The sequence below is a fragment of the Zonotrichia albicollis genome, chromosome 11, assembly GCF_047830755.1.
Source record: "Zonotrichia albicollis isolate bZonAlb1 chromosome 11, bZonAlb1.hap1, whole genome shotgun sequence".
Lineage (NCBI taxonomy): Eukaryota > Metazoa > Chordata > Aves > Passeriformes > Passerellidae > Zonotrichia > Zonotrichia albicollis.
In genome coordinates, this window is record NC_133829.1 from 17,230,791 (window position 1) to 17,249,242 (window position 18,452).

The 18,452-nt window shown below is 51.3% G+C and overlaps 1 protein-coding gene across 1 annotated transcript in view; it reads left to right on the plus strand.

Moving 5' to 3' along the window:
• The first annotated feature begins 14,547 nt into the window (after nt 1-14,547).
• The window catches only part of NPTN (neuroplastin), a 49,898-nt gene continuing 45,993 nt past the window's right edge, over nt 14,548-18,452 (plus strand). Inside the window, exons 1-2 of the mRNA XM_074549763.1 lie at nt 14,548-14,561; nt 14,841-15,298. Of these exons, the coding sequence (XP_074405864.1) occupies nt 14,548-14,561; nt 14,841-15,298 (472 nt within the window). The remainder of the gene's footprint in view (nt 14,562-14,840; nt 15,299-18,452) is intronic.

The window sequence follows — 18,452 nt, forward strand, 5'->3', positions numbered from 1 at the left end:
TTCACCTATATTTTTACCTATATTTAACACCAATCGCCTATATTTTTACCTGTATTTTACCTATATTTAACATAATCCTCTATATTTTTACTTATATTTTAACCTATACTTAACACCAATCATCCATAGTTTTACCTATATTTTAACCTATATTTAAAACAAATCACCTATATTTTGACCTATAATATTACCTATATTTAACACCAATCACATATAATTTTACATATATTTTTACCTCTATTTAACACAAACCAATTCTATTTTTACCTATATTTCTACTTATATTTTAACCTATATTTAACACCAATCACATATCATTTTACATATATTTTTACCTCTATTTAACACAAACCAATTCTATTTTTACCTGCATTTCTACTTATATTTTAACCTATATTTAACACCAATCACATATCATTTTACATATATATTTACCTCTATTTAACACAATTACCTATTTTTACTTATATTTACCTATATTTTAACACCAATCACCTATATTTTTTACCTCTATTTTATCTGTATTTTTACCTGTGTTTAACACAAATCACCTCTATTTCAACTTATATCTTTACCTATATTTTAACACCAATCATCTATATTTTCACCTATATTTTATCTGTATTTTTACCTGTATTTAACACAAATCACCTCTATTTTAACTTATATCTTTACCTATATTTTAACCGAGATTTAACACAAATCATCTCTTTTTTAACCTATATGTAACACTAATCCCCTCTATTTTTTCTCCTCGTGTTCCTGCTCCGATGCATCTTTCCAGTTTGAATTCTCCAGAATTTCTGCTCTTTTTGCAAGGCCATCTCTCCCAGCTTGTTACAGATTTTTCGCTTCCATTCTCTCCGTGCCCTTTCTCAGAGGCTTTTCCAGGATGAAAAGCTGCTCTGTTCTGGGAGGAGTGAAGGGATGAGGAACCAGCTGTGTTCCAGAGCCCTTTTCTCCCCCAGGCATGGAAAATGAGGCTTTTCCCTTCTGCTTTCCTCCTGCTTCCTCCCCACATCCTTCCCCCGCAGCTCTGCTGCCACCAGCGCCCCACATCCAGCAAGGACAGCAGGAAGAAGGCAAAAAAGTGGATTTTTGTCGGATTTAACCCTTTTCTGACCCAGAGATGGGGCAGCTGAGAGGCGTTTCAAAAACTTTTATTCCATTTTCAGTCTCGTGAGAAGGGTGAGACAATACAGATGTTATAATTCACACCATCACAATCAGAAGCCAAATATTTCCTAATTACACTATAAGCATTTCTTGGCCTGTCAGCTTTTGTGACACCATGCTGGAAATGCTTTAAAGCCAATAATCTAAAATGCATCTTTCATAGTTCTATTTCTCCAAAGTATCTGGTCTTATTTGCAACTTTGAAAGTTGTTCCTAGTTCCATTTCTCTCTCAGCAATGTCTGTCCTATTCCATGGCATTTCTCAGTCAGCATTTCTTATCTCAGGGTTTGCATACGGATATGTGAGACTTCTGTCAGGCTCTGAGAATTTTCTATAAATCCATTTTTCCCCCCACAGGTTGAGGAAATATGAGATCTTCTCACCCTTGGTGCTCTGTCATCCCCCCTCAGCCCCTGGAGCCGGGCTGGAAGGCAGCAGGAGCATCCACCTGGCGAAATTCCTGGCAAAAATTCCACCAGAACAGCAGGAAGGAAGGAGCCAGAGGTTCCTGCTCCAGTCCCAAAGCACGTGCAGGGTTTTGATCTCGCAGGGAATGAATTCAGCTCAGAGCAGCCCAGCTATCTGTAGATATCAGCCAGGTATTTTGTTATCAGAGAAAAGCCACCAGGCTTCTCTTTGGCCCAGCAAAGATCGCTTCCAGCGTGGCTTTCATCCCTTCAGGGTTTGGGAAAAAAGAGCTGTTATCTCTAAAAGGTTTCTTTGAGGTCTTTTCTTCAATGAACTGCAAACCCCACGGTGCTACACCAAACAAACAAACTCCTTTGGGGGCAGCAGAGCAGGGGCAGCCAGGCAGGACAAACACCTGGCAGTGCCCACGGGGTCACCATGTCCCCAGGGACGTGGGGACACCACGGCCCAGCCAGGTGGGAGTTCAAGAGAGCTGTCATGCCCAGGGCAGCCAGTGCCACCTGGTACAGGGTGAGGATGAAGGGCCCAGGCTGCTCGCCATCCATGGGCACACCAAAGAGCTGACAGACCTGGAGGCTTCACCCGACACTTTTATTTACCCTAAAGTTACCTGAAATTGGCCAAACCCTAAAGCAGGGCTGCCCGGAGCAGCTGTGGCTGCCCTGGCAGTGCCCAGGCCAGGCTGGGAGCACTCAGGACAGCGGGAGGTGGCTCTGCCTGGGCAGGATGGGGTTAAGGTCCCTCCCACCAGGGGCTGAGGCTGAGGAGCATCCCGAGATCCTCTGGAGATCTGCTCCTGGTTCCTGCCGGGAGGTGCCACCAGCATCACACAGAGCGCTCTGTGTGCCATGAGGGATTCCAGGGCACATCCTGCTGCACATGGACACACGGACACAGGGACACACAGACACACTGCCCTGTCCCACACTGCACCCCAGTGCCCCTGAGGCACGTCCTGCTGCCAGGCTGCACATGGACAGATGGACACACTGCCCTGCCCTGTCCTGCATCTCACTGCCCCAGAGGCACAGCCTGCTGTGCACAGACACAAGGACACACAGACATATGGACATACAGACACACTGCCCTATCCTGCACCCCAGGGCCCCACAGGCACATCCTGCTGCCAGGCTGCACATGGACACATGAACACACACACATGGACACACAGACACATGGACACACAGACACATGGACACACTGTCCTGTCCCACACTACACCCCACTGCTCCAGAGGCACATCCTGCTGCCAGGCTGCACATGGACACACAGACACAGGGACACACAGACACATCCCCACAGCCCGGGCTCCTGTGAGTGTCCCTGCAGGGGGACACTGCCCCTCTCCCTGTCCATCCCAGTTTCCCTGCAAAGCTGCGTTTCCCTCTCCCACCCCTCAGTGTGAAACACTCTGCAAGCTGAGGGCTCCCAGCAGCCAGTGCTGCTCCAGCCCAGTTACCCCAGCACTGGGAAAGGGCTGATCCCACGGGAAGGGAGCTGGGATGGAATAACCCCGTGCTGCTGCTCGTGGAGCAGCTGACTGTGAGCACACCACTCGCTTATTTTTGGAACCCGCCCCATGGCACACAGCACGGAGGTTTTTTCCAAGAAAAGCCCTTCCCAAAGTGGCTTCTCCACCTCAGCAGCATCCTCCTCCTCCTTCTCATTCCCCCTTCCTCTGAGGCAGCTGCCAGCACGGAAGGAAGAATGGGAGAAACACATTCACTCTCCTGTGAAAATGTAAAAAGTTTAATAAAGGGCAGTAGGAAACAAGGACCACAGAGCAAAGGTTATTGTGGCATCAGCCAAGAGCCCTCTGTTATCTTGGGGGATACCTCTTAAATACCTTTAATTAAATCAGCCTGCAACTTTTTTAATGTTCACAGAGTGTTTTTCACATCCACTCACCATCAGCTGGCTGCTCCAGGGCAGGGACCCACCTGGGGATGGGCCTTGGTGCCCTCGGGAACACAGGGACAGCAGTGCAGCTCTCCATGGAAACACAGAGCCTCTTTAACCTTTTGTCTTGGTTTGAAGAGACAGATGTCTGCTGAGGAAGGAAGCAGCCTCCCTTGAAATGGAAAAATGTAAACTCCTTCGGAATTATTGTAATTTTGAAATTAAGGGGTGCTCAGGCAAAGATATGGGAGCAGGAATAACAGTTCTTTATTAGGGAAGAAAATAAAAGTGCAGTAATACAAACCAGCACTGCCAGAGTGAGAACAGTGGTGGTGACTGTGCCACCCCCTGTGTGTCAGGGTGTGTCCCACCCCATCCCATGGGGGCTCAGCCCTCCTGCAGTGCCAGCTGTGGCTCTGCTGCAGCAGGATCCTGCACAAGGGGGGAGTTTTCCTCTGCAGCTCCAGGGCTGCTGCAGATGGGCCTGGGCTCCCTCTGGCCATGCAGGGCAGCAGAAGCTGCTCCTCTGGGAATGCAGGGGGCAAAGGCTGCTGGGGTGTCCCAAACCTCAGATTGGATCCAGGTAGGAATGCTTGGCTCCTCCCCTGGGCAGAGCATCAGAAGAGATTAACAGAATTAATGAACAGAAGAGATCTCTGGGGGGAGGGTTGGCTGTGGAAGAGCTAAAGAAAAGTGCCCAATGAACAGAGGAGAACTGCCCCACCTGTAACAGATGGCAGATAGAGTACCCAGCCCCATTTCCAAACTGAGACCTGGTGATGGAGCTGGGGGCCTGTTCAGCCCTAAGAGGGTCCCTGTGGTGCACATTTCCCACTGCTCCTCTGGGAATGCAGGGGGCAAAGGCTGCTGGGGTGTCCCAAAGCTCAGATTGGATCCAGGTAGGAATGCTTGGCTCCTCCCCTGGGCGGAGCATCTCCCCATGGGATGATGGCACTGGCCCATGAACAGGAGAGAATTAATAATTAATGGCCCATTAACAGCAGAGATCTCCTGGAGGGAGGATGGGTTGTGGAAGAGATAAAGAAAACTCCATAATGAACAGAGGAGAACTGCCCCACCTGTAACAGATGGCAACAGAACACACACCCCAGGCACATCTGGCATTTTCCAAGCAGGGCAGCTCTCCCTGGAAACACAGAGCCTTTTTTAACCTTTACACTCTGCTTGTTTGCTCAAACAGAGCCCAGAGAAGGGCAGGTGTCAGCAAAGCCTGGAATAACCTCTGCACCCAACACCAACAGGGTTTTCCCAAAGTTTGGAAGTCATTCCCATGATCTCTGTATTATAAATAACAAATATCAGTATTAGCTTTTGCATTTATCTATTAGCTTTTGCAAGTTATTATTGATCACAAAAATCCTGATATAGTACAATTTGTAATTACTGCTTTTGACAGGGTATAATCTGTCTGTTTATGTATGCACTGAATGGCTTTTATAAATAGCAGTTTAATATATAATATTTTAGAAAGTAGCATAATAAAGGCTGTAAAATGTTAAAATGCTTTTTCATGTAATGGTGTAAAATAATTAGATGATTTCCCACATTTGGGGAATATCTTATCTGAAATACAAGATAACTGAAACAGAAACCACAGCACTGAAAAAAGGAAGACTTTATTGACTTTTGTAATCAGGGAGTGAAAATATAACAGAATGGAGCCACAAGAAGAAATAAAATACATTGGTTTATGTTGGCACGAGGACAAGTCAAAGGTTAGAACCAATCAAAACATCTAAACTCAAAGAAATGTTTGCATATGTAAAAACTCGTATGAATATGCATGTACCCCCTGTAGTTTAACAATATATAGAGAACATGGTTTAAGTTAACCATGTACTTTTGGGAAAGAGTCATGCACCCCAGTGTTGTATTTTATACCTTTTATCCCTTAATAAACTTTTAAAAATTCTAAAAAATGAACTTTGTTTTTCACATCAGGGAGCAGCAGTGAGTGCTGGAGCCCTGGATGGGGACAGAGGGTGAGGCTGCTCCTGCACAGCTCCAGCTCCACACCCATCATGGCTTTGGCGAGGCAAAGCTGCTCCAGGGATGAGATTTCCAGCCCTACTGTCACTGTCCAGCCTCTCACAGCCCTCAGAGATGAGATTTCCAGCCCTCCCACCACTCTCCAGCCTCTCACAGCCTGCAGGGATGAGATTTCTAGCCCTGCCCCACTCTGCAGCCTCTACCAACCCTCAGGGATGAAATTTCCAGCCTTGCCACCACTCTCCAGCCACACACAACCCTCAGGGATGAGATTTCCAGGCCTGCCACCACTATCCAGCCTCTCACAGCCTGCAGGGATGAGATTTCTAGCCCTGCTGCCACTGTTCAGCCTCTCACAACCCTCAGGGATGAGATTTCCAGGCCTGCCACCACTGTCCAGCCTCTCACAACCCTAAGGTTTGAGATTTCCACTCTCCAGCCTCTCACAGCCTGCAGGGATGAGATTTCCAGCTCTGCCACCACTGTCCAGCCTTTCCCAGCCCTGCCTTTCCCTCTTGTTAAGGCTAGTGCTGCTTTTCTTCCTCCCAGGCCCAGCCTCTCCCTCCAGGGTCCCTTTCACAGACAATCCTTTGCTCTACTTTAGCATTTCCCTACCCAATTTATCAGTCTTATGTTGAAAGATGGAGCTGGGGTGTGTATTCTGTTATCATCTGTTAGGTGTGGGACAGTTCTCTTCTGTTCATTGGGCAGTTTTCTTTATCTCTTCCACAACCAATCCTCCCTCAGGGAAATACCTTCTGTTCATGGGCCATTAATTGATTCTCTTCTGTTCATGGGCCAGTGCCATCATCCCGTGGGGAGATGCTCCGCCCAGGGGAGGAGCCAAGCATTCCTACCTGGATCCAATCTGAGCTTTGGGACACCCCAGCAGCCTTTGCCCCCTGCATTCCCAGAGGAGCAGTGGGAAATGGGCACCACAGGGACCCTCTTAGGGCTGAACAGGCACCCAGCTCCATCACCAGGTCTCAGTTTGGAAATGGGGCTGGGTACTCTATCTGCCATCTGTTACAGGTGGGGCAGTTCTCCTCTGTTCATTGGGCACTTTTCTTTAGCTCGTCCACAGCCAACCCTCCCTCCAGAGATCTCTCCTGTTCATTAATTCTGTTAATCTCTTCTGATGCTCCGCCCAGGGGAGGAGCCAAGCATTCCTACCTGGATCCAATCTGAGGTTTGGGACACCCCAGCAGCCTTTGCCCCCTGCATTCCCAGAGGAGCAGCTTCTGCTGCCCTGCATGGCCAGAGGGAGCCCAGGCCCATCTGCAGCAGCCCTGGAGCTGCAGAGGAAAACTCCCCCCTTGTGCAGGATCCTGCTGCAGCAGAGCCACAGCTGGCACTGCAGGAGGGCTGAGCCCCCATGGATGGGGTGGGACACCGCCCTGACACACAGGGGGTGGCACAGTCACCACAAGGTTGGTTTGTATTACTGCAATTTAATTTAATTTTATTTTTTCCCCAGTGAAGAACTGTTATTCCTGCTCCCATATCATTGCCTGAGCACCCCTTAATTTCAAAATTAGAATAATTCCAAAGGAGTTTACATTTTTCCATTTCAAGGGAGCCTCCTGCCTTCCTCAGCAGAAACCTGTCTTTTCAAACCAAGACAATAATTTTTTCCACAAAATTTATTATTTTTCCCCCTAGTTCTGCTTTCTAAAAGCTCATGGGAAGGTTTCAGCTTTTCCACTGAGGCTGTTTCATTCCTGCACTTGTGCTTCCCTAAAAGTGTAATTCAAACAACTTTAATTGTACATTATTTTCTCTCTGAATTGCCCCCAAGGATAATTTATCTTCTCTTATTGTAGCTGGAGGGAGTACAATCTTATCTTTCAGCTCCAGCAAGGCTGACAATTTCCTATCTTCTGATGCTTCTGCTCTTCACTATGTCGAGGCTTTGTTAGAGAGTTGATTAAAGCAAAATTGCTTTTTTTTTTGCTGCAATTTTGCTGCAATCTAACCTAGAAATGCCCAAAGAATCACAGTCATCTTTCACAATGCTCCTGTGTTCCCTGCTATAAAAGTCTCTCCTGCCCAGGCTGGAGAATTCAGCACCAGCTGTAATGTTTGCCATCAATTAAAGCTCCCCTCCTGTCACTCCTCTGAGCTTTAGGAGGTGAAAGAGTTGGGATATTCAGCCCAGTCTGGTCACTCACTCTTGTTCATTTTCTCCTGCTGAGAAAAAAAATCTCTTCCTAAATTGCTTTTCTTTTACTGAGTGCATCCAGCTCTTCCCAATCCTCTGCATTGCAATTTCCTCAGCTTGTTTCTCTGGAGCCTGAAGGCCAAACATTGTCCCCAGTGCACACTAAAATCCCCAGTTCTCCTAATTTCACCCATTTCCAGCCCTCAGTGGGGCACAGAACTGTGGAATACCCCGACTTGGAAGGATCAGCAATCCCAGCTGCTGGCCCTGCACAGGACATCCCAAAATGTGGCACCTAACCCCAACCCTGACTCCACTTTTGGGGGGGTTCTAACAGTGATTTTGGGCTGGCCTAGGTGACTTTGGGGTTTTGGTAACCCCCAGCCAGTGGGAGAAGGTTTTAGGACGTGGGTTGTGCAGCACACCTCAATCTTGGGACAGTTTGCACCCCACCTGTGTCCTTGCAGATCCCAACAGGATGAAAACGGCCCTTTCCTGGCTGGAAGCACAAATTCGGCCGGATTCAGCACATTCCAGCCCAAACCAAGAGCAGCTCCCCGGGGCTGGGCGTACACGGAGCAACAGCAGAGGGCGGGTGGTGAGTGGGGGTCCCAGGTAAAGCTGCTCCAGGCATTAAAATCCATCAGTGCCCCCCTGGCCGGGCCCTGCTCTTTCTCATGGCTGGGGTTTATTTCGGGTGTCACCCTCCCGAGGGAGGAGGGAGCCTCAGGTTTCATTAAATCACTTTTATTGCATCACTGGCTGAAGTGAATGCGCCCCAGGGCAGCAGAGAACGCTGATCAGAGCGAGCCATTAGGGTTAGAACCACCCCTGGCTAATGCAGGGCTAGGAAAATGATATTTATCATTTCCAAGGCCAGCTGATAGAGCTCATTTGGATTTAGATGCTAAGGGAAAATAAATATCCCCCACAAGAGATGTGAGAAGCAGCACGGTGCTGCTGCTGCCAGCTCGGCAGTGACCTCCTGGCTGTCCCCTCTGTCACTGCCACACTGATCGCAGCTCATTGTCTTCATTTCATGTTAATCACTGCTCTTTAGGCTGATGGATTATCGGCCTTTCTGCCTGGCTGCCTGCGCCCTGCGGCGGCTGGGGCGCTCAGCTGCCATTACTGCACCGATCCCATCGATGGCTGGGACACGGAGCTGTCCCCTGTCCCCAAACCGGCTCTGGGCACCCCACAGTGACCCCTTAGGGACACACAGCCTGTGGGACAGGGTCAAGGCGGGAATCCTGGTGCTCTGTGATGGCCATACAGCACAGCTCACACATCAATGGCTGGGACACGGAGCTGCCCCTGTGCCCAAACCAGCCCTGGGCACCCCACAGTGACCCCCTGGGGACAGACACCGTGTGGGACAAGAGCCAGGAGGGAATCTTGGTGCTCTGTGATGGCAATGACAGCAATGACAGCACAGCTCCCAGGGAGCTGCCTTGTGCAGCATGTGGGGACTCCTGGCTGATCCCCTTCCTTGCCAGCCACGGCATTGTCCCTTCCCCTTCCCGCTGCCCCACAAGGGCTCCCCATGCCCAAAGTCACACCCAGGCCACTAAAACTCCACGGGAGCAGCCCGATTGTCCGGTGTGAATCCCCCAGGACACGGGGCTGTCCCTGCAGCCACCACAAGAGCCCAAATCCCTGGTTTGTTTTTTTTTGGACAGTAGCCCAGCTGCAGGCCGTGCCCAGCCTGGCTGGAGCCAGCCCTGTGCTAATCCAGGGGTGCCACCTGCCGTCTGCTCCTGCCGGATCAGCCACATCCTGAAAATTCCTCCAGATGTTCCAAGTGTTCCCCCGCTCTGTGCTTTCCTGGAGACTCGCTAGCACCCAGGAGCAAGCTTGGGCGTAGCAAAGCAGCCTGTGGCTGGGAGGAGCTGGTCCCAAGAAAAGTAATCCCTTCCCTCAGGGTAACAATGTGGTCAGGGAACAGCTGAGCTGTTGGACCCCATTCCCTAAAAAACTGGGTGGAGAAAAACATTACAGTGTGGCTGAGCTGGGTGAACAATTCGCAATGGAGACAAATAAATTTGGGCTGGGTCAGAGAGGAGGGAGAAGGGAAAGCAGTTGGATTTGTGTCCCTCTTGTTCCTTCCCTGCAGAAAATAAGGTCGGGCAAACTCCAGCTCTCTGTCCTAACAGCTGATCTCAGCCCTGCTGAGATTCCTCCGTGTGTGCATTCCAAACCAGCCTGCCCCAAATCACCCGTTGTTTGTTTTGCACGGAAAGCCATTTCTGCTGGGAGGAAACACGAGGAAAGCAGGCTCCAGTCTGACCACTGCCCAACAGAGCTGTGAGCATGGGAGCTGCCTGGGAATAACCCACAGGACTGGGAAGTGGAAACTCAGCTTCCTCTAATTTGCTTTTTTGTTTTGGTCTGGTTTTTGGGGATTTTTTTTGAGCAGCTTTGTCTTTGACTCTTTTCCCTCAGAACACTTCACTGTGTGATTTTACAAGCTCTCTCTTCTTTCATTTCTCAGAGCACGCAGGTTTTGTTCACTTTAATTTTTTCCTGCCGATTTAGGATGAGAACTGAGGAGCTCACCTGTGAACGAGGCCTCAGTGGAGCAGGAGGCTGTGAGCACGGGAGCTGGCTGGGAATAACCCACTGGATTGGGAAATGGCAACTCAGCTTCCTGCTAAGCCAAAAAGAACATCTAGATTTTTTTTATGACTACCTTGAGTTTGTTAATTTGTTTGTTTATGCTATTCCTCTCATTTGGTTTTGGTTTTTTTTTTGGTTTTGGTTTTTTTTTTTGGTTTTTTTTTTTTTTTTTGGAGCAGCTTTGCCTTTGACTCTTTTCCCTCAGAACATGTCACTGTGTGATTTTACAAGCTCTCCCTTCTCTCATTTCTCAGAGCACGCTGGTTTTGTTCAGTTGTTCAGTTTTATTTTTTCCTGGCTGTTTAGGATGAGAACTGAAGGGCTCACCTGTGCAGCAGGGTGTGAACGAGGCCTCAGTGGAGCCTCACCCCGATGTTATCTTGCGGGGTTGATGTCGTTCTCCAGCTGCCATTGTGCCTCTGGGGAGATGAATAGCCATTAATCAGGTCGCAGTTACCTTTCGGGATCGCTGTTTTCCTGGCAAGCGGCCCTGGGGGAGCATTATCTGATGTTATCCAGGGTTTCTCAGCCCTGAGAGCAGCTGCAAAAGAGGAGTTTTGTGCCGGACTCGGTTTTGTGCTCTGCCCTGGCCCACAACACATTCAAAAGAAGGTGAGGAAAGCAAAGAAATTCTTCCCTGTGAGGGTGGGGAGGCTCTGGGATGGAGTTCCCAGCTCTGGCTGATCCCTGGAAGTGTCCCAGGCCAGGTTTAACGGGGCTTGGAGCAGCTGGGACAGTGCCAAGGTCCAGGGGGTGGAATGAGATGATCCTTGAAATCCTTTCCACCCCAACCCATCCTGTGGAAGCTCTCAAGTGCCAAAGCACATCACTAAACACATGGAAATAACAGGGATCTCTCAAACACTCTCAGATGCAAGAAGACAAGCTCCAAATTCCCCCACAAAATAAGGATGATGCCTCTTTGCTGCTCTCTCAGAACTGAAACTCTTCTGAATTTCCTGCTGATTACAGGGCTTTTTTTGCTTCCTCTTTGCTTGTTTGGCTTCCAAGATTTTCTGTCTTCCTCATTCTGAAGGAATAAGCAGAGAATAATCAGAATTTAGCCACCCCCCCAGGTGAAAATATGGGAAATTGCAGGGATTAGGGAACTTTGCAGAAAACTGAGTTTTCTCTGGCATTCCTGAGGTCAGGAATCACCATCTTCACACCAGGCAAACACATTACTCTGCTCAGGCTCCATCTGCTGGAATCCCAGGCTTTTCCTCACTCCTGAGCCACCGGGGTGGATCTAGGGCTGGCAAATCCCCTTTTCCTGCAGAACTCCAGTTGGAAGAGGATTCCCTCATCCATGGGACAACAAGAGGGTTTTTTTCTGCCACAGCTGATATGGCTGCATACATGAATACTTTGTTATAAATTTTAGGGATTTCTAGGAACTCTGTGCTCCAAGAGACTCGGGATCAGACCCATGAGGACATCTCCTGGCCATGGGAACTTTCTGCTCTGGTTTCTGGTGCTGTATGACCACAAATCCATAGCTCAGCTCCGTGCAGAGCCTTCATTCCCTGCCTGGGGAACAACCTCCAATGGAGACCTTCCAGGGATGCTCCAGGTGACAGCAGAGCAGAACCAGAGGAACACAAGTGACAGCTGAGTTATGCAACTGTGGAGAGAAACTCCGAGCTGGTGACAGAGTGGGGGGGAAAAAATTCCTCCTGCTAAGTTGGGCTCGGGCCTGTGGCAGCGTGAGTCACCCTGAGCTGCCATGGTTACGGAGCAAGGATTGCTGAGCAGATCCAGAGCCTGCTCCCAGCGCTCACTCCTTCCAAACTTGGAAAACAGGCACTGGAGGTAAGGCCTAATACAGAGTGGGTGTCTGCAAGGAGCAGAGTTACAGAGAAATCCTGGGAAAACAGTGCAAAGAGCAGTGTGAGGGGCAGTGGTGTGTAAAACTGATTTCTGGGTCTCTGTTCCCCTTTTTTGTCTGGTTTGCAAGGGCTGCTGTCAGGATTGTTCCACACAGAAAGGAAAAAAAGAGGATGTTTCCACACCACGGTGAGAAAAAGCAGAGTAGTGTCACACAGATGAATCAGCTGGCACCAGCAGTGAGTCATGGAAATGCACCGTGGAAATTCTCCAGCGCAGTGGAATCTCTGAGGCACATCAAACCTGGCATCCCTGGGGAGCCAGGGGCAGCCAGGATGACGTGGAGCACCAGCACATGGCCAAAAACTGCTGCTCCTCACGTGTGGCCTTGCCCCTGCCATCCTCAGCCAAGGCCTGAAGGGCTCAGGGAGGGATTTCAGCAGGGTTCTCATGGAAAAGGTGTGCCTGATCCTCGCTTGCAGTGAGTCACAGCAGCAGCAAAAGGACGTGGTGGAGTCTGTTTGCTGATGATCAGCTGAGTCTGACCCGGGCAGGGTGAAGGAGGAGGGACACAAAGTCAAGATTTGGGTTGTCACCACCCATTATTTCCCAGCCCACCCCAATTTGGGCATGCTGGTGATGCTGGGCTCTGCAAAAAGCTGAAAATCTGATCTGGAGGATTTTCTGCCAGTTTTTCCCCATCTCCTTCTCTGCTGGTCTGTTCCACAAGCCTCATATCTCTCCACCATCAGCTGAGCTCACGGGCACAGAACAAAGCAAAGGTAAACAGCAAATCTGACCTGGCATCTGTGATTTATGACAGGAAAATAGAGAAAAGGCACCCAAAGCTCACCAACAGCCAGTTTCCAGCATGCCTGGCTTGTCCAGTCATCCATGTTTTTGTACTCTTTGCCCACAACTCCACTGATAACATGGAGCAAACACCTTTGCTTGACGTGGCCTCAGTTTCCTACTAGAGCAGAAATTACACAGCCCTTGAAAAATCTTTTGTGTGGAAGCACAGATGGATAGAATGGTGTTTAAATTGATATTGGTGTTTTGTGGGTGCATGGACCTTAAGCTGAACGATTTGGGGTGGAATTGGGTTCTTCTGACACACTATGGCCCCTGCAGGACAGCACAGAAACTCCTGAAGTGAGTATGAACAGAGCCAAATACCAACTCTTGCCTTGTATTGAACAGTGTTTTAAGGCAATGAAGAACAGAAGTGAGGAGGAGTGTGGTGCTTCTCACATCCCAGCTAGAGGGGCTCTGTCATGGCGGCCCTGAGGGGACGGATCCCTCAGGCGGGCTCCACAATGGCGGCCCTGAAGGGATGGATCTCTCAGAGGGGATCTGCCATGGCAGCCATGAGGGGATGGATCCCTCAGGCGGGCACTGTCATGGCGGCCCTGAGGGGAGGCTGCCTCAGGCGGGCTCCACTATGGTGGCCGTGAGGGGATGGATCTCTCAGAGGGGATCTGCCTTGGTGGCCGTGAGGGGATGGATCCCTCAGGCAGGCTCTGCCGTCTTTGCCACTGAGGGGAGGCTGCCTCATCAGGCGCTGTCATGGCGCCATCCGTGCCCCTGAGGGGATGGATCCCTCAGGTGGGCTCAGTCATGGTGGCCTTGAGGGGACGCTGCCTCAGGTGGGCTCTGCCATGGCGGGCTTGAGGAGATGGATCCCTCAGGCAGGCTCTGCCATGGTGTCTCTGAGGCGATGGATCCCTCAGGTGGGCTTTGCCATGGCACTTGCAGGGATTGATCCCTCAGGAGGGCTCTGCCATCTTGCCCTCAGTGGCCCTGAGGGGAGGATGCCTCAGTCAAGCTTCAACATGGCACTAGCAGAGATGGATCCCTCAGGCAGCACCCTGCCATGCCACCATAACCTCAGTGACCCTGAGGGGATGGATTCCTCAGGCAGGTTCTGCCATGGTGTCCCAGAGTAGGGGCTCAACCCTGCTGCTCTATAGGGAAGGTGCCCTCAGAAGGGGCTCTGCCATCACATCCTCAGTGCCTCCATGGGAACAGATCCCTCAGAGCCCCACCATGGTGTCCCTGAAGAGACGAATTGCTGAGGAAGGGCTCCAGCATGGCAGCCCTCAGTGCCCCTGAGGGGACAGATTCCATGAGGTGGGCAGGTTCTGCCATGGTGTCTCTGAGGGGTCAGATCCCTCAGGAGGGCTCCACCATCTTGCCCTCAGTGCCCCTGAAGGGAGGATGCCTCAGCCAGGCTTCAACATGGCACCCGTAGGGATGGGTCCCTCAGGCGGCACCCTGCCATGCCACCGTGTCCTCAGTGTCCCTATGGGAATGGATCCCTCAGAGCTCCACCACGGTGCCCCTAAGGGGACATATTGCTGAGGAAGGGCTCCACCACAGAAGCCGCAGTGCCCCTGAGGGGACAGATTCCATGAGCTCCGCCATGGTGTCCGTGAGGTGACGGATCCCTGAAGAGGGGTCACACCTTCGGCACCCTCAGTGGCCCTGAGGGTACAGATTCCTGAGGTGGGCTCCACCAAGGTGTCTCTGAGGGGACAGATCCCTGAGAAGGGGCTGTGCCATGCCACTCGCAACCCTCCTCATGGGAAACTGCCTCAGGTGAGCTCCACCATGGTAAATCTGAAAGGACGGTTCCCTCAGGCGGGCTCCGCCATTGCGCCCGAGGAACGGCTGCCTCACGCAGCCTCCGCCATGGCGCCCATGAGGGCACGGCAGAAAGAGCAAGGGGCAGCTCCCCGCCGCCTGGGCGTCCTTGTCCCGCTGCCAGCTCGGGAGCTCGGCAAGGAGGAGAAGCCCTGGGACAGGGGAAGCGGCGACGCTGAACGGAGCGGCCCGAACGGGGCCAACATGGCGACGAGGGGCGGGCGACGCGGGCGCTGACACCGCCCCCCCGCCTCGCCCGTCCCGTTCCCTCCCCTCCCCGGCGGCGTCGCCCCCCGCCCCCGGCGGATCTCGCGAGAGCGGGCGCTGCGCTGCGGTAGGAGGTCGGCGGAGAAGGACGGACGGAGCCGCCGCCGCTCCTGCCGCCGCCTCAGCCTCCTCGCCTTCCTCCTCCTCCTCTTCCTCCTGCCCCTGCCTCAGGAAGATGCCGCGCTCCGGGCCGCTCCCCGCCGCCTTCTCGCTCCTGCTGGCGACGGCCGCGCTGCTGCCGGGACCCGCCGCGGCGCAGAACGGTGAGGGAGGGCGGCGGCGGCGGGGGGAGCGGGGGGGGGGCGCGTTGCTATGGCGGCGGGTGCGCTGTGGGCAACCCCGCGGGTGGGGGGCGACCCCGGCTTTGGGGGAAATCCCTGGGGATTTGGGGCCCCTCAGGGGAAGGGGGAACGAGGAGAAAAGGGGGGGGACAGGCTCGGCCCCCCCCCCGGCTCCTCCTGAGGCGCCTGGTGCCGCCGGTAAAATGGAACATCTCCTCATCTCCTCCCGCCTACTGAACCTGCATCTGCCGGGCCGCCTTAAATCATTTATAATGCAATAAAGCCCGTAGTTCCTTAGCAACTGGAGAGGTCCTTCTGATAGGAGAGTAAAAGAAGGAATTAAGGGAAAAAAAAAAAAAAAAAAGAAGCAACAACCAACCCACCACACCCCAAGCCTTCTCCGCTCCTTGTAGGCTAGCGTGAGCTAAATCCAGCGCGGCTGCCTCCTCCCCGGCGAGTTCGCAGCCAAGTGCATGACAATTAGTGGCAGAGCGGAGCGGGGCCAAGAGGCTGCTCCAGCCGAGCCTCCTGCTCCAAGGAGATCCCGCAGCGCCGAGGAAAATGCCCGTGTGCTGCTGCCAGGCCGGGCAGCGCTCTGTGCTCCCGGTGCGGCATCGCGGGCAGCGCTGGCCGGGCCTGGAGAGCCGGCAAGGGCAGGCAGGGAGCTCGGCCCTGCCCGTGAGGAAGGGCTGCCTCTCTCACACACCGATCCCACCCTGGTTTCATCATTTCAGCCTCCTTTCTAGCTCCTTCCTTTCTGCTCTGCAGATAATTTTCAGTCCTAGAGTTTTTTGCAGTTGTTGAGGGGAATTTCGCCTTGGCTCCTGGCTCCAGGGGAATCCTGCAATCGCAGGAGTGTGGAATCTTACATTCTGCTTTGGGTTGGAAGGGACCTTAGAGCCCGCCCCATTCCACCAGGCCAGCATTAGGGCTCTCAGGGTGTTTGACAGTGCTATCCAAATGGGAAAAATGCCGTCCTAAAGATCCCAGGTGAGAGTTATTCCCCGAGGACGTGCAGATTTCGCAGCGTGAAGCCAGCAGTGAGCTGTGTGTGTGTTAAGCAGAGTTTGGCATTGGCGCTGTGAATGAAAACCGGAGGCTCTCTGCAGAGTGAGGCAGCCTGGGAACACCCTGCTGGAGCTGGCTGGGATTTAGGGATCCGGGAATGGGGCTGAGCTGGGGGTTAAATGTGGTTCTGTGCTCCGCCTTGGCACTGCTGAGCTCCCAGAGACATTCCAGCCGTGGGAGGGAAGGAGTTAAATGGAAATGGGCCGTGTGTTCGTGCAGGGCAGGTGTCAGGTGCCAGCAGCTGCGGTGACAATCCCGCGTGGCTGCGGGGCACTGCAAACATTTGGCAGCACTGCAGGTCAGTGATAAACAGAATTTTGGGGAGAGCTGGAAAGGGGCTTTGCCCCCACCGAAGTGATCTTGGTGTGAGGGAGATTGCAGTGTGTCCTGGAAGCTGATTAATTGTGATTTTTAATGAAGTGCTGAGTGACACTGTAATGCTGTGGGAGCTCACACATGTGAGTGAAAATGTGTTTGGGAAGGGGTGGGGCAGCCCAAGCCAAGCAAAGGTTGAGATCTTTGTGATTTAAGATTTATTGCTGCTCGTTTTAATGTGAAAAGGCCCTGCTGCAGAGGAACTGGGCTTTCTTCTGCAAATTATTATTATCAGCAAATTATATATTATATATATATATATAATGGCCCGTGAGGAGCTTCCTGAAACAGAACAATTCCCCTGCGGGTGGAGAACAGGTCCAGCCTTTCCTGAGCTGTGCATATTCCTTCAGAAACAGCTTCTCACCTGTGGGTGTGTGCTGGGAAGGGGCAGGGAGGATCCCAAAGGGCAGCGATTTGTTATCTTTTATTGGTGTGGAGCCATCAGAGCGATGAAAGGTGAATAGTCTGAGTCAGGAATGGCCAAGTACCTGTGGAACTCACCTGGAGCAGAAAATCCCCGCTGGAATGCTGAATGTTGGTGGGGAAAAAAAGCTTTTTTCCCCAGTAGTTTTCCCAGATTTTAATGCAACCCAGAATATTTAGAGTCAGGCTGACCTATGGATTTAATCTTGCTAAAACTGGGATGAAGGTTTTATTTTAAAAGGTTTTATTTTGAGAGGTTTTTATTTTGAGGGTTTTGTTTTTCGGGTGGTTTTATTTTGAAAGCTTTTGCATCAACACCTTAAAATCTCAGGGAAATGTGGCAGAAATTGAACTTTTCCTGAATATTTTGCTGGGGAAATGATCAGTTCCTGCTCGTGGCTTACATCCAGAGCAGATTCTGATGGAACTGGGGGAAAGATGGGGAAGATGAGGAGGAAGAGCTGGAAAAAGCCAGTCAGGAATATCTGTGTTTAACCTGCACTTCCTAAGTTGGAAAATCACTTTTAATACTTCCAAGTATGGAGGGGAGGAAAATGTGATTTTTCCATCATTGTTTCACCTTTAAAATATCTTTATTTCCAAACAAGCAGCTGGAAAACCAAAGGCTTCAGTGCAGTGATAACTCCACCCCAGAGTGGCTGGGATTTAAATGTTATTTTATTCTCTAAAATTGCTGCTTGGGCTGCCCCAATCTGAGAAACCTGCAGGGGTTTTTGAGCAAACCAACACAGGAGTTGGAGTGGGAGCAAACTGGCAAGTTGTGCCCTAAAGGGCAGAGAATTCTAAACCCTAAAATTGCTTGGGCAGGAGGGAAAATCAAACCAAATAAATTCAGGTGGTGCTTGTTTAGTTCATCCTCTGCATGCATGGAGAAGGAAGCAGCTGGCTAAAACCAGAATATGGATTTTCTGTTGGCATAAAAGTGACCATAAAATCAGGAAAATTAACTGAGCTAATCCTGCATGCTGAAAATGAATTTCTTCTTGAAGGAGCCAGTGACAAACTTTGCTTTTCTCCCTGTTTGTGCCCACTGAGCCTCATTCATCCCTCACCACCTGAGCTGTGCTGTGCCTGTGCCTGGTGCCCAGATAAATGTGAGCATTTTTGGAGCCTCAGTGTGGGCTGAGCACTGAGGAGAACGTTCAGAGTTCTCTCCTCCTCCTCCTCCTCCTCCTCCTCCAGGCAGGATCTCCCTATTTCTGCTGCTTTATGTCCCCAGCCCAGCCCAAGTTGGCTTTGCCACCCT